This window comes from Rhinolophus ferrumequinum (assembly GCF_004115265.2).
Source record: "Rhinolophus ferrumequinum isolate MPI-CBG mRhiFer1 chromosome 5 unlocalized genomic scaffold, mRhiFer1_v1.p scaffold_110_arrow_ctg1, whole genome shotgun sequence".
In the NCBI taxonomy this organism is placed as follows: Eukaryota; Metazoa; Chordata; class Mammalia; order Chiroptera; family Rhinolophidae; genus Rhinolophus; species Rhinolophus ferrumequinum.
In genome coordinates this window covers 454,732-475,308 of record NW_022680355.1, presented here as the reverse complement: position 1 = coordinate 475,308, position 20,577 = coordinate 454,732, and the positions used below count along the sequence as shown (strand labels likewise).

Below are 20,577 nucleotides of genomic sequence, written 5' to 3'. Positions count from 1 at the left end.
TTATGTAAAATGAATTCATAGGGATGATACCTCAAAGGCCAGATGGTGTGATATTCCATAAATAGTGAACCGTTTTACATGGGATAAGATGGAGCTTTCCAGGCAAGATTCCCTCATTCATTCATACATGCAGTCACGCAACAAATATTCATGAAGTGCCTATATGTACTAGGTATATTCTAGGGGACAGAGCAGTGAAACAGAAAACAGACCATACCCCTGCTCTTATGAAACTTACGTTGTAGTTGGGAGAGAGTCCTAATAAAGAAATATATGTCAAGTGGTGATAAGCACTAAGAAGAAAACTGAACGTGGCCAGGGGCTAGAGAGTGAAGGGGGAGGCCATCTTTTAAATAGGTGCGTTGGATGGAGAAGGCCTGTGTAGTAAGGTGAACTTTGAGCAGAGAACTGAATGGAGGAGGAGCAAGTTCTGAGGATATCTCAGGGAACAGCAAGGTCAAAGCCCTGGACGTAGGCCGGCACTTGGCATGTTCCCAGGAGGTCGGTATGGGCAGGACAGTGATGGAGGGAAGTGGGACCAGAGAGGAGATCAGGGACCCAGTCGTGGAGGTCCACCTCGGGGGGTGCTTCCCATTCTCCCCTGGGTGATTAATAGGCAGAGCTGGAGCTCATCTCTTCCTGTACTTGGCCACCCTGAATTTCACATGTGGTCCTTGCATTGTCTGTCCCTGCAATATTGATGGCTACTTACGTGTGGACTCAGATAAGCAGTATGGATTATAAACAAAGTAGCAGCATGGTAAGTATTTGCCTCAGTCATTTTTAAGTGTTCCACCAACCTTCCATTTTAAGTCTTCAATGAGAAATGGAAATGTTTATGTGGGTTTCATAATTGTATTTGGTTGAACTATATAAAATGTCCCTGCTGGACTGTTTTTCGACCTACAAAAATGCGCATTTCATCTGCTTCTACCAGAATAGGCATTCTCTTGGTTCTCTTTGTATGTAAAGAATCCCTTCCCACTTTTCAAAGAAAAGAAAGCCCTAGCTATTGGCATACGCTTTTCAGAGGAAACCCTTATGTGGGCGCTGACTTCAGTCCTACCTCCCACTGGGAATGAAAAACCACAGCAGAGGCCAGTTCGCTTCCAGGGAACAGCCGCCCCTCCCACCCCGCTCTTTACCTGGAAACAATGGGAAGCCCCTGGATTCTCAGAGCAACCCCGCTTTGGCTTTGGCCGGTTCCTAGCCTCACATTTGCAGGAGGCTCCGGGCGGTGGCATTTTGCTCTTTCCTAACTCTGGCTGCAGAGCCCCCATCCACTCCCCCGGGTACCCCTCTCCTGGTCCCCCAGACCCACCGGCCGTCTCCCCGCAGGTCGGTGGACCTCAGCCCGACGCGCCTGCACAGCCTCGCCCTGCACTTTCGGCACCGGAGCTCCAGCCTGGAGTCCCAGGGCAAGCTCCTGGGCTCGGAGAACGACACGGGGAGCCCCGACTTCTACACCCCACGGACTCGCAGCAGCAACGGCTCGGACCCCATGGACGACTGCTCGTCCTGCACCAGCCACTCGAGCTCCGAGCACTACTACCCGGCGCAGATGAACGCCAACTACTCCACGCTGGCCGAGGACTCGCCGTCCAAGGCGCGCGCGCGGCAGCGGCAGAGACAGCGGGCGGCGGGCGCCCTGGGCGCGGCGAACTCGGGCAGCATGCCCAACCTGGCGGCGCGCGGGGGCAGCGGGGGCGCGCCCGGCGTCTACCTGCACAGCCAGAGCCAGCCCAGCTCGCAGTACCGCATCAAGGAGTACCCGCTGTACATCGAGGGCGGCGCCACGTCCGTGGTGGTGCGCAGCCTGGAGAGCGACCAGGAGGGCCACTACAGTGTCAAGGCGCAGTTCAAAACCTCCAACTCCTACACGGCCGGCGGCCTGTTCCGGGAGAGCTGGCGCGCCGGCGAGGAGGGCGACGCGGGCCGCCTGACGCCATCGCGCTCGCAGATCCTGCGGACTCCGTCGCTGGGCCGCGAGGGCGCCCACGACAAGGGCGCAGGTCGCGCCACCGTGTCGGACGAGCTGCGCCAGTGGTACCAGCGCTCCACCGCCTCGCAGAAGGAGCACAGCCGCCTGTCGCACACCAGCTCCACCTCCTCGGACAGCAGCTCCCAGTACAGCACCTCCTCCCAGAGCACCTTCGTGGCGCACAGCAGGGTTACCAGGATGCCCCAGATGTGCAAGGCCACGTCAGGTGAGAGGGGGAAGTGGGGGGCCGGGGGAGGGCTGCGTTGACTAATTTCAGGGGCTTCCTGATTTTCCTAGCGCCTGCGGGAGGAATGCAACTATCAGTGTGTGCAATTTGAGATTTTTGAACCCCTCTTTCACCCCTTCCCATTCTGGCACTGGTTTTGCCAAGTGACAGAAACCTCGGAGGGGGTGGGACAGCACATCTGACCCTCCCGGAGTGTACTGGGCCAACACGCTCCCATTTCAGCTTCCTCAGAAGGGGTGCATGCAAACCATTCCTGCAACCACTTCTGGAAAGGACAGAAATCAGAGAAGTTAGGTGAAGCGTGTCTCAGGGTTTACCCAGCAAAGGCTCACCTGACTCCTGTATAGAGTGAGACACTAGGAAGGTAGACACCTGGGTGGCACCTTGTAGAGGAAGGCTTGCTTTGGGCCTCAGCCTGGTCTGGAAGCCCCGACACTTGGCCAGTGTGTCCCCAGGAGGGGCAGGCTAGCTCAGGCCCGGAGTCGGGAGCACTGCCCTTGATGTCACCTGTGACCCCATCAATATCTTCTCCTCGTGTTCCCGTTTCAATGGTGCTATGATATGACCACAGTAATTTTTGTAAAGTGTTTTCAATACCACTATTACATCTTCAAATTCTCATAACCAAATTAAGGGTTACCTTATTCTTGTACTCAGAGCATCAAGCAGTACCAAATCAAGTAAAATGCAAACAAAACCATGCTCTCCCTTAAGAAGCTACGGTCCCTTCCCATTTCCTCTCCAAGAGAATCATGGTGACAGCACTGGTTCAGCAGCCACCAGGTGCTGCAGGGCTCTGTGCAGCAGCATATTCTCACTCATTTACATAGAGCACCCATAAGGAGAGGGGGACCCAGGCAGTGACAAGACTCTGCCTCATATTGACTGTAGGAAAAGAAGGGGGGGAGGGTTTTGAGGCAATAAAAATGATTTTAAAACTGGAAAAATGAGAGCAGCAAGTGGAAGGGACCGCAAGTCAGGATCTGACTTGCACCTGGAAGGAGGGTTAAGTAAGGGTGAAGATCTGGGGGAAGGGGTGACCCTAAAGACAGAAAATGGGGGCTCCTCTTTGGGGAACTAGAGGAGATTCTGGGGGCCTGGAGAGAGCAGGGCACAGAGGAAGGACCGGCCGGCTGCCCCGGTGTGCCGGCTGCCCAGGTGTGCCGGGCCACATAGCTCCTGCATTCTTTCCCCGCATCCCCGTTGGCTCTTTTATTATGGCACACTGGCAAAATGACAAGTTCCTGAGATGGTAATGAAAATGATTGAGGCAATCATGAGAGAACCATGGACTTCAAGGTCCTAGAACCTTCTCCATAGTCCTTCTTTGTCTGTAAAACAAGCCCAGTGAGGTCTGCCATCGACTTCTGGGAGGACTTTGAGTGATCGAATGGGGGGAACGTTATCCGTACTCTGTGACCGCGTTAGCAGCTGCAGCGCATGACAGAGGGCCAGACGAGTGCATGTTCCCTGGAAATCGCAGGACTTGTCTAGCAGATTTGCTTTACTTAAAGAGATTAGGTAAATCTTTGGAACGTATTTTAGACTAAAACGTCTAAGAGGCTGTACCTGAGGTTTCCTGATGAAAAGGATTCCATTCCCAAGAAAGCAAAGGATGCATTTAAGGAGGATTTACTTCCTACTAAATTTTCCCAACTAGAAAAATTCTGCCCACATCAATAAACTCCTCGTAGTCAGATTTGGATGAGCTCTGACAAGCCCAGACCTTTTGAAGTGTCCAAAGGGGTCAATTATAAGCCCGAACGCGGTAGAGAGAAGCTCTGAGAACCTTTCTGGAGGTTCTCTGTTCACAGTGAAGGCAGTTTTGACACTGGGGTCACATCTGAAAATGTCCTGAGCTCTAATTCCTTGGTGTCCAGAGAAACAGGCCGTCCTGCATTAGCTCTGCCCAGGACACCCTCAAAGGACGGTGGGGCATCAGGTTCTTTGCTACTGTGGGGCTGTCATCGTCCCTGTGGCCATGTCCCAGTGGCCAAGGTGGGACCTAGGATCCCAGGTCAGCTTGATCCAGGAGGGAGCTGCGTGCTGGGGGTGGGTGGGTGTTTCCACAGTGTGGCCCTGCCATGGAGTCAGAGCCAGCATCTCTGGAATGCAGCTCCTTCACTTGACCTGTGTCTGACCGCTGTCTTCTCTGTGCCACCTGCATACAGCTGCCTTACCTCAAAGCCAGAGAAGCTCAACTCCGTCGAGTGAAATCGGAGCGACCCCCCCAAGCAGCCCCCACCACATCCTAACCTGGCAGACGGGGTGAGTTCCTTTCTGACCTTTCATCTTCCTCTTCCAGGTCTAGAATGCGCCTCAGCCTTCCTTGTCAGTTAGGGAGAGTGCAATCAGTGTGAGAGCCTAGTGACAGAGGGTTCAGCAGAAGGACAGGTGTTCCTCATTCCTGGGAGACGTCCTTTCCCGGAAGCCCCACGAATTGCACTTCCTGCTATCCCTGTCCTTTCCATCACTGTCCCTTTAGATGGAGGAATTCTCTCTGCTCTCTTTTAAAGTTGGTGGTGGTCCCAGAACGTGGGGTAGGTGGGTGCTGGAAGTCCCAGTGCGCTGCTTTGGTCAGAATTCCAGACAGCATTTGATTCGGGCTCCAGTTATACCAGGCCGACGTCAAAATGCCAGGCGAGGAAGAGGAGGGAGGGGAGAAAGAAACCCATGTAAGGACCCCCTGCTGGGCTCAACCCTCGTGTTTTATTACCTGCTTCTCGGGGTGCCCACTGTCTTGGTGTCGGGATGCATCTGAAGGGAAGAAGGCTGGAGGCTCAGATCCCATCTGTCCTGGCCAAGTGCCTGTCCTTAATCAGTACGCAAAGGGGACCAGGGACCGTGAGACCTTTCAGAAGTGGCCCACAGCAAAATAATCAAACCGACATTCAGCTCCTTGTACAGCTTTCAGTGCAGGCAGACAGCAGAATCTCGTGGACATTTGGGTTGTTCTGATCTGCTGAGGACTCTGGCAGACGCACGTAGCCTGCTTTTCCCCCAGTTCCTGCCTCTTCTGTTGCTCCTAAGACATCACCGCTAAATGGATGTTATGTTCCGTCAATGCCTATTGGGTAAAGGAGTAAGGAGCACCTTTATCCAGCTTTATTGTTTCTAGTTTGCTGAAGCAATGGTGGGGGTGTCTGGAAAAATCTGACAGCCGTCTGTGAGTTGAATTATCGGGAAACAACAGGGCCAGAATTGGCTCCACAGACTATTTCTGGCTCCCATGCTCAGCAGACATTTTTTTTCCCCTGCAAATTTATCTGTAGTGATTTTAAACCAGGCTTTCTGGGGCCTTAGGATTAGGCGAGTTGTGTATTCAAAGGCTGGGGGCTTCTTCTAACACAGATGAGCTCAGATAATCCTCACTGCAACCTTGCACGGGATGTAGCAGACGGTTTAGGTTTCTAGGTGAGGCTGAGTGAAGGTAAGTGACTTGCCCAAAGTCACATGGGTGGGTGGAGCTGGAATGTCAGCCCTGTACCCGGTGGCCCAAAGCTCTGCCTCTTTCCTCTGGCCAGTCGTTCTTAACGTGAAGTCCCCAGAGCAGCAGCACGAGCGTCACCTGGGATCTTGTTCCAAGTGGGTTCTCGGGCCCATCCGTGACCGATAGAGTCAGAAATGGGGGGTGGAGCCCGGCAGTCTGTGTTTAAACAAACTCCCCAGGGGATTCTGATGCCCACTGCAGTGTAACAATCAGTGTTCTCGTGTCCACTCCCGCTTGTTTTTGATCTGTCTTTAGGGCAGCAGCGGCTCCTCTGCCCTGATTACAGATAATGAAAACACTCCCTTCCACACCACCCACGCCCCAGCTCTAACAGGTGTAGTCAGGGAGCCGCTGCCAGGCCTAGGGCACAAGAGTCTCACCAAAATTAATTCATAAAAGAGTGGCAGCTCTTCTGTATCTGTGGTACCTCCGGTGGCTAAACCATCTCCCCCGAATAAGGAGCTGTCGGATTCCAGGCTCTCTCCCTGGATCCTCCAGATTTTCTGGATCCTGCCCAGTCTGCCCTGATCCAAACATTTTTACTTGACTTGTCAGCAGGCTCTGAAATGAACAGGCATCCCTCCTGTGCCTATACACCTGAGCTGGTCTTGAAACCTGCCTGCCTCTCACCTCCTACGGCTACTGAGCACCCAAGACAAATCTGAAACAAAAAGATATCTTGGTCCTTGAAGTAAACTCTTTTATCAGTTTAAGTTGAGTTGTCATTAACAACTACTCTCCGTGATGTGGTTAAAAAAAAAGAAAAAAAAATGAGAAATGGGTAAAAGGTGCCAAAGTCTGCCTTCCTAACCAAACTAGAGAGGTCTTTTGACTCAGCCATAGGGTTGAAAGTTCTGCGTGCCTTATTTGTCACTGACGCTTGGGTGTATAGTCAGCTGGTCTCTCCAGTGTATTAATGAGCTACTAACCATGTCTGTGTCAGTTCCTCGTTTTAACATGACATCTCTTCTCTTCCTCCTTCTGCTTGCCTTTGTTCAGAGAAGCAACAGAACACTCGCCCATTATGGACGGGTCTGAGTCTCCAACTCACCAAAGTCCCGATGAATAGAGGTATCGTAAGGGAACGTTTTGTTCTTGTAGCCCTTCCCCCTTCCCAGCTTAGGAGTCTGTGAGTCGGCTGCGCTGCATATGTGGTGCCGTTGCCCATATCATAATTTCCAGAAGGAAACATCTGTGTGGTGTGGAAGCCATTATTTTTATGTCTGATTTCTAGATACATGTGGAACTCGATGTTTATATGTATGTTTCTACATCAGATGTTAGATATTCTTACGCTACTTCCCAGAAAAGACCTCGGAGTATGTTTTAGACCTTCCCAGGCTCTCGGTACGTGCAGATGCTTGTAGCTGCTGTGACTAGGTTAGGAGTCGATGTCCGTGAAAAGAACAGCGTCACGCAGTTTGTTTCAAAGCACCAAGGGCAGACCAAGTTGATCCAGAAGCACCTGAAAATGCCCCACAATGTCATCCCAGCATTCTGAGTGACAGTTGTGTCACTCTACCAAATACTGTAGGGTCCTGCTTTCCAAAATGAGACCCATAGATGAGCGTCATCATTCGGGAGATACGTAGAAAAGCTTGACTCTGGGGCCTACAGAGGTGGAGTCTGCATTTTAACAAGATCCCTGGTGAAAGAAATGCACTGTGACGGTGGGCATGAAAACGGTACCGCCTGGTCTGGGTTCTAGCCTCTGGGTCCAGACGCTAACTGGGAGGTAAGACACTGATATTAAGTAGCATTGCAGGGATTAAATAAAAGGATAAGGATACCATTCAGAAGTGGATAAAGAGTTAACAGTTTATTCAATCAAAAAATTGATTCCTGACTGTATTCTAGGAACCATGCTAGAGACCAGAGTCCCAAGAGTTCAAGTTCAAATCAAAAATCTAGCATGCATACAAGGGAGATATACCAGGGAGTAAGAAACTTGCAGCACCTATATATGAAGTGCTCTGAAACGTCAAACAAAGTGATAAAAGGAACCCAAGGGGAGAGGACTTCTGGCTTTGTGGAGATGTCGCATGAACTTGGCTTCAGAGGCTTGTGGTGGGAAGTGGGGGTTTGACAGGAGATGGTCATTCCAAGGGCAAGAACACAGGTGCAGAAACGAGCAGGGTGTTTGGGGAACAGCAAAGAGTCTCGTTTTGTTGTGGAGAAAGAGCTGCACTTCAGGCTGAATAGTAGGGTAGGACAAAATCCTGAACAAATTAGGAGACACGGAAGTTTTTACTACAAATCCCGAGTTGGCAGATGGGGGATTAGGAAAACGGGCTTAGTCTTCGATAGGAAGATAGTGTTAAACAAAATTCGACTGAGTAAATTTGAAAGATCTTACTGGCTGTGCTCAGTGATTCGGGCAGTATCCCACCTCGCAGGCTGGAAGGAGCTCCGAAGAGCTCTATTGCATGGAAAGCTCATACAGGCAGGAGGGAGCTGATCAAGGAAGCTAAACTAGGTGAAAAGGTGGGTGGGTTATTGCAAGGCCACTTTCCTTTAGGGGACAGCAGGGCTCTGTCAGGCAGGCGATCTCACCAGTGCTGATCAGGCGATTCCTGGCCGACTGGTTTAAGATTTCACTTCTGGGAGAGAGCTGAAACTGCAAGGCCTGTTGTCTTGTTCTTAACAATTTCTCCCCTTTGATCAGACGCTCAGCCTGAGAGATGTGATCAAAATTCAAGGCATTAGTGTTACTCCCAGCTTCCGCTCTGGACTCCTCTGAACTTTTTGCTGAATTTGTGTGGTAGCTGCAGTTCGTGACATCAGGTTCACATCCTGTAAGCGGGTCATTCTCTGACATTCAGTTCTTAGGGGGATCATGTGCTTGATGGTTAGTGGCCACAAACATGCATTTAAAGCTATTGAGAGAATACAGTGCACCAAGGTACTATGACTATAAGCAGGATTATTCCCAATGGCTGGGGTGCACTTTGGAGCCATGGTCTCCAAGAGCCAAACCAACAAGAATCAAGTCAAAGAAAGACCCTATTAAAGGAGTCACTTAAGCCAACTGGCTTGTTCAGTGATCTTATGTAGCTGAGTCTCCAAAGCGTAGCTGACACATCCCCACATACAGCCGGTGGTGTTGCTCACAGCACAGTCTGTGGGTCCCAACTCAAAAGGAGATGGCCATGCAGGCCAGTAAAACGTAAGGGTCTGTAGACTGCACAGTTTGTTTTATTCTGGTCACCCTCGCCTCATGTCCCTTTCTTTGTACTGAGCCAGGACGCAAAATTCCCCGGATCTGGGGTTGTTAACCAGACACAGGGAACTGGAGGCTGAGTTTAGCCCAGAGCAACGGAGGCACTGGAATCTGGAGAAGTTTGGGACAGGCAGGGCTACAGCCTCGCCAGCACCCAGCAGTCCCGTGGAGGCTGGGTTAACACCTTTGCAATGGCCTCAGGTATGCGAACATGGTATTACCTTCCCAGGCCAGGGCAAGACAGACAGGTGGACAGAGAATCATAAAGCCCTTCAGGGTGTAAGAATTAGGACAAGCATGCTCAGAGAGGGAAGGAGGAACACAAAGAAACGTTCTTGGTCTGTCTGACCTCTCGGGAAGAAGCAGTCTGCCCTGGTGTGGGCTGCTTCTCTTCTTCGTCAGTGTGGTTGTGGGATCTCCAGCTTTCGGATAGGACCAGAAGTCTATACCCAAGGGTCCACACCTCGTGATTTGAGAGTGGTCAAGAGTTCTTGGTATATCCGTTGCTCCAGATCTCACCAGACTTCATTGTAATGGGATTGACAGGGAAACTCAGTTATTTCTGTGACATACAGCATTTTAAGATAATAACTGGACTTATGACTAATAATACCAGGACATACCGGATTTCTAGGAATTTCATAATTTCTAGAATACATTAATTAGAATTATTAACCCTTAGAATCCTTAATTCTTAGTGAGAACTAAAAAGTAAGCAACTGTGAACTGTTTGTGATACTAGCATTATGGATCAGCAAACTTATAATTACAGTTTGTAATTTCTAGAATATTCTTCTTCATAGTAAATTTTTTAGTGTGACATGAAACGTGTTGACTGATAGACCCAAATATCTTTAGTTCCTCTGTAAAAGGAAGCCAAAGTTGATAAAACTCTGTTCAGTAATTAGTGTCTTAGTCTTATCTGATTTGGAAATGATCTAGATATTCAATGACTATCTATCATTTAACTTATCCCAGTATAATGTCAAGATTTCAAGTTACCAAAAAGCTTTTGGAAGCTGTTTTTTAAGTAGACATCCTATAAGTATAATTATTGTTGAAAAGTTCACTTAAATATTTTTTTTAACTTTTATTTATTTTTAAGTGTGTTTTTCCAGGACGCATCAGCTCCAAGTCAAGTAGTTGTTTCAATCTAGTTGTGGAGGGCACAGCTCACAGTGGCCCATGTGGGGATCGAACCAGCAACCTTATTATTAAGAGCACCTCGCTCTAACCAACTGAGCTAACCGGCTGCCCCCCACTTAAACTTTTATTACGTACATCTATTTAGTTTACCTGTTCTTAACAATTTAGATGACCCATGAAAATTTCATGAGACATTAAACAGCCGATCATCTTAAATTCTCTTTCTTGCTGACAAAAGATACTACCCTCCCAAGATCCAGAGTCACTCCCAAAGAAAGATAGCTGTCCCTGGGAGAGAAAGAGCCATTACCAGGGGGTCTGGATTTGGAGAGGAAGGGACAACATGAAATATTACCTGTGTCTCGTGACCACACACTACCGACAGAGATCTGGGAGAGCCGACTCTGGTAAGAATTCTCATCCTTCGCCGGCTTCTGCCCGTTTTCCCAGGATCCTGTCTGCAGGCTCCAGAGTGAGTGGGGTTTAAAGGAGAGAGTGCAGCTCTGGTTATCCACCAGAATTTGGCAGGGTTTTCCACTGACTGAATTCTAGTTTCCCTTGGCTATATAAGGGAATAACTAGTAGCAGGTCCAAGAGAATCCCTTGGAATCCCATCAGCCCCTGGGAGGGGCCCATATGGGGGTCCTCCTTCCAGGGAAGATCGGGGGGTCTGTAAGGCCACTAATTTGGCAGACTTTTGTTTACGGTCTTACAGTTTCTTCAGAGCGGAAAGGCAGTTCAGAGAGGATGAGACTGTGAGTACTCGGGTAAAGGACGATGAAGGGGAAGAGAGGGGGAGTCGTACACTCTTGTTTTAGCTGCCTCTTATGTCTTTACCTTCTCATTACCCATTTGCAATGAATCTTTCAACGAAGCTGTTTGGGAACCTTTTGGAGGTTTCTGCATGCCAATTAAAATACGTATCCCATTCGGTCTGATTTGGAAGCCCTTGCTTTCAAGTGTATGTCTTAAACGAATGCTCTTGTCTAACTGGAACATTCCCTATAATGACTGCCAACCTATGTAAGGAGGTAAACTGAGGCAAGCTCAAATGAACAGAAATTGGCTTTATTCGGGAATAACCCTTCTGGAAATGCATGCTACAGCAAGCTACAGGTGAGTCTATTGAGGGTTTGGGGCAAGCTATGTTTACAGGTAAGGAATGCAAAGTGGGGGGAGCCCAGCCAGAGTCCAAGCAGTCAGCTCATTAGCTTGAGGACGGAGAGAGATTCTTGGAGGGTGTTTGTTCACTTGTCAGGAGATACGTCTTGGTCTCCTGTTAATCAGGCATTTCCAGGAGGCTGGTCTCAGTTCTTAAGTTCTGTTCTCCCGAGAGCGCATGTGTGAGAGACTCTCCAGTTCGTATCTTCCAGCTCCATTTTAGATTGAATTCCTTTCATTTTTCCCCTCTTGATCAAGATCTTTTGCAGAAAATCTCACTGAGCAGCCATGTTGTTTAGGCGTTGTTTTCCTTCTGCCTTTTGTTTGATTCTTGACCAAAGACGTTGTTAGATGGAGTATATGACCCTTGGGGCTGAGAAGGACCATCCTCGGGTGTAGTCCCATGGAGGAGGGAAATGGCAGGTGGCTTTCATTGGTTTTATTTGAAAAAGAAATGTCAATGACCAAAATGCACATTTGGATGAGGGAGCTGGAACAAGGAGTCCAGACGTGGCAGTTGGGGATTGGCTGGTGTCTGCTGCTGCTTTGAGAAGAGCTGTAACGTTCTATAAGATCAGGTGATGCTTCCTGTATGAGCCTGTTGACCAAGTCCCTTTTAATTTGGTCCTACATTTCTAGTTTTTGAGCAAGTCCCTATTGGGGGTGCTGATGACTCAATATATTGCTAGGGGTTTCTTCTGCATGGACTTCATCCATTTTGTTTGTCTTCACGCCATGATTGAACAGCTTCCTTCAGGGTGAGAGAAGCTTTTGGAGTTAGGAGCAACTAAAAGGCTACATTTGAGCAACTTCTTATAATGGGTGAAAATGGAGGGTCAAGGCAGGGAGACATTGTCAAGGGCACAGGTGTTAGATATCATATCAAAACATTGGGCAAGCGGTCTATTAGTTTTGTTATTTTCACAAAGACTGGATTGACAACAACTGAGGACTTTAAAAAATCACAACCCAAAATCAAACGATAAAGAGCCCACGAGCCCAATCCTGTTGGTAACCGGCTGAATAAATCAAAATTCCAAGATGAGTCAGATTGGACTTGTAACCAATGGGCTTGTTCTAGGAGTTTATGTAACTGAACCTCAACTTTCCCAGAAGTGTTAGAACACTACAGATACCATCTTGGTCAGCTAAGGGATGGTGGTGTTCACTACAGATACCGTCTTATTCAGCTAAGGGATAATCAAGGCCTGTGCTACTGCCAAGAACAATTTGAGCTCGAGAGTCCAGGATTTTGTTGGCAGCTATGGCCTTAGCAGTAGAGTCAGTGTTGTTTCCAAGTGTTAAAGAAGTTTCTGATCACAGCCTCATTTGTACTCGCTCTTAACCAGAGAAGTAGGGATCTGCCAAAGGAAGTGAATCCTGAATGCCTCCTGCTAAGTCCTGTCTAATTCGATGATGTAAATTCAGGGCAGTTGACTCCATTTGGTGGTGGACAGTTAGCAGCGTAGTACATAACCTGAGAGATGCTGCCTGATGGTGCGCCAGCCTTTGAGGCATTCGTAGCCACAAGCAGCTTGATAAGCGCCACAGACAAAGGCAGATCCTGCTAGGCACAAACCAGTTGTTCATGGATTCATTCGCATGGATTGTTGTACCTGATGATTCAAACCAGGGGTAGTTAGGTAAGCTCGGAAGTAAATCTCCTAGCCTGAAATAGAAAGTTGTTCTAAATTTCCTGCAAAGGTGGTAGCTGCTGGTGAGATTTTTTCATGATAGGGGCAGCCAATTTAGATAATTACCAGAACGTGGGGATGCAAGCATGCTACGGTTTGCATAGGTATTTGTGTCTAACTGGACCGGTACAGTTACAATCAGAGAAAGAAAGAAAAAAAGGGCACTGGGAAGTCTGACTGTAACAGTTTAACTCTGGAGCTGACATCAAAGGGAATTAAGGTACTATTTACGGTGGCATTAGGGATAGAAGGCTGGTTACAGGAAGGACCAGGCATCTCCAACATCATGAGAGATAGAGTTTTAGATGGCAAATCCAGCAGCCTGAAAGGTTGACTCCCTTGGCAATCACTGGGGAGATACGGACGAGGGCATAATAAGACAGACGAGGGCATAATGGACAGACGAGATCAAGGAGCAAGGGAAACAGGTAAGTAGAAGATTGTGATTTTTCATCATAAAGTGGTGGAGATGCAGCTTTAAGTTCTACAGCCTGGTCCGGTGTTTGGGAGAGCTGTCTACAGCCCAGGTGGTCTGTTTCTGGCTGCGGGGAGATCCTGAATCTGAGGTCATCAGTGGCTTTGCTGGTCTAGTCCGGTCCTGTGACTCCTTTCAGTAGGGACGGATGAAGCCAAGGTTGAAAGAAGCCAGGGTCGGACGCCTTCAAGTTTAGCTGTGCAGGAACTGGCGAGCAGTACTAGGAAAGGTCCTTTCCAGCAAGGGAAGAGGGAGCCCTGTAGTTCATGTCTTTTCTAGTATACGTATTCTCTCTAGGAAGTAGGTCATGAGGGGAGTCAGACGGCAGCTTACATTCTTGTTTAGCTTATATTCTTCTTTGACTTGTGAGCGATGTTTCTGGAAACAGAGAAGAGATAACTAGCAATATTTTAATAAGTCCTATTGGGCAGTTTGATGGTCAGAGTATAGGTAATTAGGCAGATGCATGGATCTGCCAGTTACTATTTCGTAGGGAGTGAGCTTAAGTTCTTCAAAAGGTAAGGACCTTAGATTCTCTGGACCAGTCCACCTCAGTCCTCGGTCCAGGGAAGTTCTGAAGCCTCACAAAATTTTCCTAATTGGGTTTTAATGATGACACATTAGTCGTGAAGATTGAGACTGGTATGGGCAATACAGCCTCCAAGGCATAGGAAGGACTCTGCAGAGTTCTTGGATTGCCTGGCCGGCCAGTAAAATGAGTTCAGAGGTCACGAAGCAAAACAGTGGGGTCACCCCATGTAGGGATGGTGGTTTCAAGTAATTTCTTTACCAAAAGGCAATTGCTAGTCAACAGGAAAAAGCTTCTACCCAGTGAGAAACATACAGACCGTGACCAATACATATTTGTTCCCTTCGTCTTAACAATTATGTTTAGATTAATCATGAAAATTTCTCAAGATATTAAACAGTGAACAACCAATCTTATCTTCCTAGCTGACAAATTTTATAACAGAGATAACATGAACTTGTTTGACTAGTAAATCCAGGTAGAATAAAAGTTATATGTCTACATTATATTTAATGCTGATAACGCTGAAGACATACCTATTTTAATTAAAGCAACAAACTTAAACTAACTTTAATTTACTAAAGATTTATCCTAGGTCACATTAACTTGAAAAGCACTGGGTTCAGTTTCTATATTTCTGAGAGTTTAAGAATACTTAATTTGATAAGTGCTTATTTTTCTTTAAGCCATTTAAATAGAGCTCTTTTACAAATTAATTTTGGCAATAACATCCCAAAGTAGAAAAATATACATTTATAACATACATAAACATACAAACAGATCTTAGTTTTCATTTTAAAATTTTAACCTTGAGACAGGTACGATAATGCACAACTCACTAGTTTATAAGAGAATAGCTGGATCCAAATCATGTTTCTGGCAGAAACTTGAGGATTCCATTTCTTTAGGTAAGCCTTAGGTCTCTCGGAGGCAAATCCATTGCACGAAAATTTTCTTGCGTTTGGCAGGTGATGTAGTATCAAGCTAGCCTGTTGCGTGACCAGCTTATCCTAGCATGGGAGGCTTAGCGTTAGGTGGCATGCACTCCAAGAGCTTTTAATTGCTCATTCTGTGCCCATCAATTTTGCAGTCTTGGCTTCCGAGAGTCCCATTAACAATAGAACTATTATTCCGTTACGTCATGTACATACTGACAGAAACTACCAGTAACCAAAGGTGAAACTGCAGACTGAACCAGGAGACCCCAGCAAATGGGGACTGTGGACCATCCATGGGCTGGTGACTCAGTTACAGGTGGCTGACCCGCTAAGCCCTGGACTGCGGGCTAACCAAGGGCTCAGGACTCTGTTAGCATCTCCTGTCAGTCTGGACTGACCCATTAACCCCAGACTGACTGGAAAGGCAATTACACTGATAGTTCAATGCAAAGAGAGCAGAGCTCGGAACCCAGAGGAACTTACCCCTGGCCCTTGGAGATGGCGAGAAAGGGAACTCAAAGGGTTTCTAAGTACCAGCGCCTGTGTTTCTCGTCCGTGCAGCCGAGAGACACCTCCTTTGGGTTCCATCACTGCCACGAAACTGTTAAAAAAAAAAAAAATTTAACTGAGTAATTCTTCAAGATACTTTGGGCTTCATTCATTTAAGTTGCAACCCAATTCCACTAGGAATTAAAAACGGCACTTGTCTTACAAATCTAGTCTTTCCAAGAACAGAAATGCAGCACTCAAAGCCCACCGGTCCTTTTTGCCAATCCCGAAACCTCCCCTAGTCATCTCAAAAGGCTTGCAGATGCTGTGAAAGATCTGCTTTAAGGAAACAAAAGTCCTTCTCGGAGGAACTTGCACTCCTAAGTGTTCTACCTGGCATTCTGCAGGAACTCTGAGCTAGGCCATCTCCTTGAAATGCAAACTTCAGGGAGGTAATTCTTATCAGAAGGAAAAAAAGTAGAGGAAGGCTATTTGGAACTTAGGCGAATGAAAAATCTTAAGTGTCTTTTCCCCAAATATTAATAAAAAGTTTTCGCCATGTGAGCAAATAACCTTAATTTATTCCAACTTCCAGGAACACGATTTGGACCCACCTGTTCTTTTATAAACCAGTGAGTTGGGCATTATCGTACCTGTCTCTGGCAAGGGGCAAATGTGGAGCATGGCCTGCTAGTCCTTTCCACCGCCACTTCCTGCTCCTGGGAGCTGCATTCCCGGGAGGAAACTGACATCCTCGGACTGTGCCAGCCGCCTGGGCTGCCTGGGCCTATGCACATCTTTGAACCAGTGACTGTGGCTGGAGGACTCTAATTGGCCCACCTCGGTCCCTTGGCCACCCTTAGCAAAGGTGGGGGGGTGACATCCTGGTGGAGAGCACCATGCGGCTCCACATGTAGTTACAGAGGGACTCCATCAGGGTGTCACCCCACCCCATCCTCACCCCCAAAGAACAGCGTATGTCCACTGTGGGGTCCAACCACCTTTTGCCACAAAAAGTTTCTTAGTCCGTCAGGCATGATGGCAAAAGTCAGTTTTGTCAGGGCCGAGAGGGAGACTGCAGTGGGTGTGTGATGGAGTCGGCCATTCACCACCTAAACACGGTAATATACAGCCAGGGCCAGTAATGAAGGGACTGTGTTACTCTGCTGGTGAAGCCACACCTACACAGCGTTCACCCTGGTATATTTCAGGGGTTCCACGCACAGGACTCTCAATGAAGCCCACAGTAGGCTCACGGATACCTTGGGATTTCCCAGCTTTCATGGGTTTCTTTGAAAGCCAGATGAGAAACAGTTACAATATCCAGAAGGCCTTCATCCAGTTGTTGCTGGAGCAGTCCACAGCTCAAACAGAAAAGGACTGACTGACCATTTGCAATCACAAACTGGGTCATGCGGCTGTTTAAGACGCTCGTCAACTTGGTTTTCTTGGAACCACACTGCATTAGGGCCTCTTCCTGTCACCCGTCCCCAACGATAACCCTAGCACTAGGTGTGGGGAGGTCAGACCTGGGGAGAAAATCTTCTGCCGTTTATGGAAAGTCCTTATGCTATCTCCACGTAGAGCTTTCTACCCCCTAACTGGCAGATGCCCTGAGGAGGTCTAACTTGAAAATCCAGCCTTAACAAAACACAGACCCACGAGCTCAGAGCCACAGACCAATGTCACTCACAGGAACGTTACTTCAAACACGGAAAGCTAAGGCCTCGAGGTTTCATCCCTTTAGGAATCAGCACGCATGAGTAGCACGAAGGACATTCCACCCCGAGGAAAAGCAAAACACACAAGAACGAGCACACAAGACATTCAGGCCCGTTTGCAGCTGCTCCTGAACAGAGCGCCCAGCTTGGCTGTGCCCACATCGGGCTGCGGCCGCAGGGCTGGGGGAGAGGAACAGCCCCGGATGCCATCTCAGGCCGCACGGAGCCAGCCCCTGGGCACCTACTGGGCAGATCCCATCCATTCCCAGTTCGCCGAGACGAACTTTGACCTTTCCCTTGCCCTGAAAGAACTAGTTCAGGATCACTAGACGGGCTGTTTTTCCTAAAAATGATATCCCTAGTGATGGCTGTTGGCTTCAACACACGTCGCTATGTGATCGCTTCTCGATGTGGAAAAATTACTTCTACCCAACCTACCTAGTGATGCCTACCTGAAAGACCTTTCTAAAGTCTTATTTTCTATATCCTTTCCTATGTACTTTCTGTGAACCTTTTTTGTCATCACAAAATGTGTTATTTAAACAGTCAGCATTGATTCAACATTTTTCAAAACTCAAAAAGATCACCTCAGTGTCACTATAAGGCAAACCTGACATTTCACATGAGCTTCTAGAACAATAAAAACCTACCAGTGAAATCGGGTTACCCCGAGGGTCTCACAGAGGAAAACCCAACACAGCTGTTCTGTGGAAAAAGAATCCTGAGGAATCCAGCCCGAGGGGTTCCGGCCTTGGCTGCCTGGGAGAACCACGTGGGGGCTTGGGAAGCTCGGATGCTCAGGCCCACCCCAGACCAATTAAACCAGCATCTCTGGGGTGGGGCGCAGACATAAGTACTTTCGAGATTCCCCACGTGCTTCCAGCACACAGCCAAGCTTGAGAGCCACTACGTAAGGAAGTGTTAGCTCCATTTTCCTCCTTCACAGATGCTCGGGGCCCAGGACCCCTTCACAGGGAGGTTTTCCAGTCTACCAGAGCCTTCTATGTAGTCAGGCTGCATCAGGCCTAGTTCCTGTGGATGGGAAGACTACAGAGCAGTATCAGGCCCTAGATGAGTAAGCATGACTGTGAGTGCAGCCCGGTAAATGCCATTCCCCTCTAACCATCTCATCTCCTCGGGTTCTCGGCAGGAGCTACAGTGATAGCTGTTTCCTGGATTCCTCCCTCTATCCAGAACTAGCTGACGTCCAGTGGTACGGGCAGGAAAAGGCCAAGCCCGGGACCCTTGTGTGAGCCAGCCGGCCTCAATCTGACCGCCTCAGCGCCATTCTGAGATCACCTCACTGACTCTCATTTGCCTTACCCAGACGCACTGTCACCCTGCACCAGCTTCGGCCCTCAGCACTTTTCTTTTCCAGTCTCCGCATCCCCTCACCCTCCAAAACCTGACTGAGGAGACATTCTGGAAGGTTCCGGTCCCACTGTGTGTCCCCTGGCTCGCCTGCCCAGAGGGAGCCAGGCACCAATCCTCAATGGCACCTTGGTGGTGTCCCCCTGCCAAGCTAGCCCCCAGGCCAGGAACCGTCAGGGAAGCTGGCTGGCACCAAATTCCTGTGGACAAGTGGCATAGGTAGAGAAGCGGAAAGGAGACGTAAGTACAGGGTGATCCAGAAAGACTATTGAGCTGTGGCCAGCCTGCCACCTGGAGGCCAACCAAGCACTTGGAGAACACGCCGCCGGGTGGGGATGTTCAATTGACACCTGAAATATTCCTTGGGGGAGTGGCTGTGGGGGAGAGGGGGATGAAAAAGGGGCTTAACTCACCAGGTGCATCAGAGGATCACAATCAGTTCTATGGTGCCAAAGATTTAAAAAAATTAAAAATGAAAAAAAAAAAGAAAAAATCCGAGGGGCCAAGAGGAAGACATTCTGCAATGAAATCTCTTTTAAATTCTAAACTGCTACAACACCAGTGAAAGTCAGCCATTTGTAAATTGTTTCCCTCTTTCTCCCTCTCCCTTAACATTCCACCTTCTCTCTGAGCGGAGAGCCGGAGAAACTAACCTGACGTGACGGTCAAGTCGGCGCGTCTTGGCTGGCCTGGCCGACGGACGTCCGTGAGTCTGGACGTGAAGGAGGACAGACCCGTGGGCGGAGCAGAGTGTGCTGTTAGCCCTGGGCTGTACAGGGGGTTCAGCCCAAGTCCCAGACACACAGCAGCTTTCCTCTTGGGGCTTGTAGGAAATGTAAGGTGATGATTGCCAAAAGTCGTTCTCTCTCATTAAAACAACCGGTAAAAGTGTGTCCTATTTTTCTTTTTTTTTTCTTTTTTTTGCACAAGGTGTTTCATTTTATTTTTTCTGGGAAACCAAGGGAAAAGCACACTGCGATCCATTCAAGTGTTTAACTGTTGTGGCTCATTTTATGTTTGTTAGCACTTGTGTGACAAAGAGCTCAGATCCAACTTTGGTTACCAATGTGTCACTTACTCAAAACACCCAACTGTGCCCTTAGGTAGAAAGATTTTACTCATGCGTCTACTAGGCAGAGCAGGGCTGAGACAGTATCAGCTCCCAGGGGGCCCCTATGCCTACATCATCAGCTACCCTGATACACCACATTTGTGTGCAGGAACCAAAGGAAGAAAGAAGAGCAAAAAAGGGTATGGGAGCTGCACGTTTACATGTGTTTTGAGCTATGCTTAATACACAACTGGAAAGCCATCAATCTTCAAAGGCCTCAAACTACTTTTATAATAATAACAAGTGCAAACTCTTAGTTGGGTCATTCCAAATGGCACAAACACGGTCTCCACAGACGTGGTATGCTGTGCTTATGGGCGCAAGTGGGGGGCGGGAGGGTACTTTTTTCTCACTTGTAATGACTTCCTATTGGAAAGGCATTTGATAGCCAGGGACAGGAGCCGGGGTGGGGAAGTTTTATGGGAAAGCAGAACTGAAGTTAGCTTTAGTGTAAAAACAAAAACCTTTGTTCTTTATGTACGTGTGACCTAAGAATAACAATAGACCACCAGACCAGGAGGGTAAGAATGGACATTAACGAGTGACTAACCTTGGTGGGCCGTGTGCTGCAGCTGGAAAAGCGCCATGGACTCAGCAGGCAGGGACCGGTCTGGGCGACTCGGGGCCTGATCTCCCCAGCTCTGTGTGCGGCTGGGCTGGGGATACCAGCTTGCGGAATGGATTAATACGGAACACTTTGGGGGAAAACCCTGTGGGATAAATCAAACTGGTTATAATGCTACTAAATGATTCTGGGGATTGATTGGGGGCAGGAGGCATTTTGTTGCCCTTATTTTGATGGTCAGAGCTACAAACAGCAGGGTTGTTTTCCTTCCTTCCCTCTTCGGAAACATCACACATTGGGCCATTTTACTTTCTCTTAAAAGAAGATACATGGATAATCCAACTGAATTATGTGCTACAGGAAAAGTCAAAAGGGAACTAGAGAAGGTGACAAGGTTACACAACATGTACAGTAGTTTGAGATCAAGTCTGAAGTCAGT

The 20,577-nt window shown here is 48.3% G+C and overlaps 1 protein-coding gene across 5 annotated transcripts in view; it reads left to right on the top strand.

The window, feature by feature from the left end:
* FRMD4A (FERM domain containing 4A) overlaps nucleotides 1-19,355 on the top strand; it is a 564,004-nt gene extending 544,649 nt beyond the window's left edge. For 4 of the 5 annotated variants that reach the window (XM_033100573.1, XM_033100571.1, XM_033100570.1 and 1 more), the window contains 3 exons: nucleotides 1,339-2,207; nucleotides 4,400-4,496; nucleotides 18,242-19,355. In XM_033100573.1, coding sequence (XP_032956464.1) covers nucleotides 1,339-2,207; nucleotides 4,400-4,496; nucleotides 18,242-18,344 — 1,069 coding nt within the window. In that variant the 3' untranslated portion in view covers nucleotides 18,345-19,355. Of the gene's footprint in view, nucleotides 1-1,338; nucleotides 2,208-4,399; nucleotides 4,497-6,717; nucleotides 6,790-18,241 lie in introns of all 5 variants that reach the window. The other variant, XM_033100572.1, reaches the window with a different exon arrangement.
* Nucleotides 19,356-20,577: the final 1,222 nt, after the last annotated feature.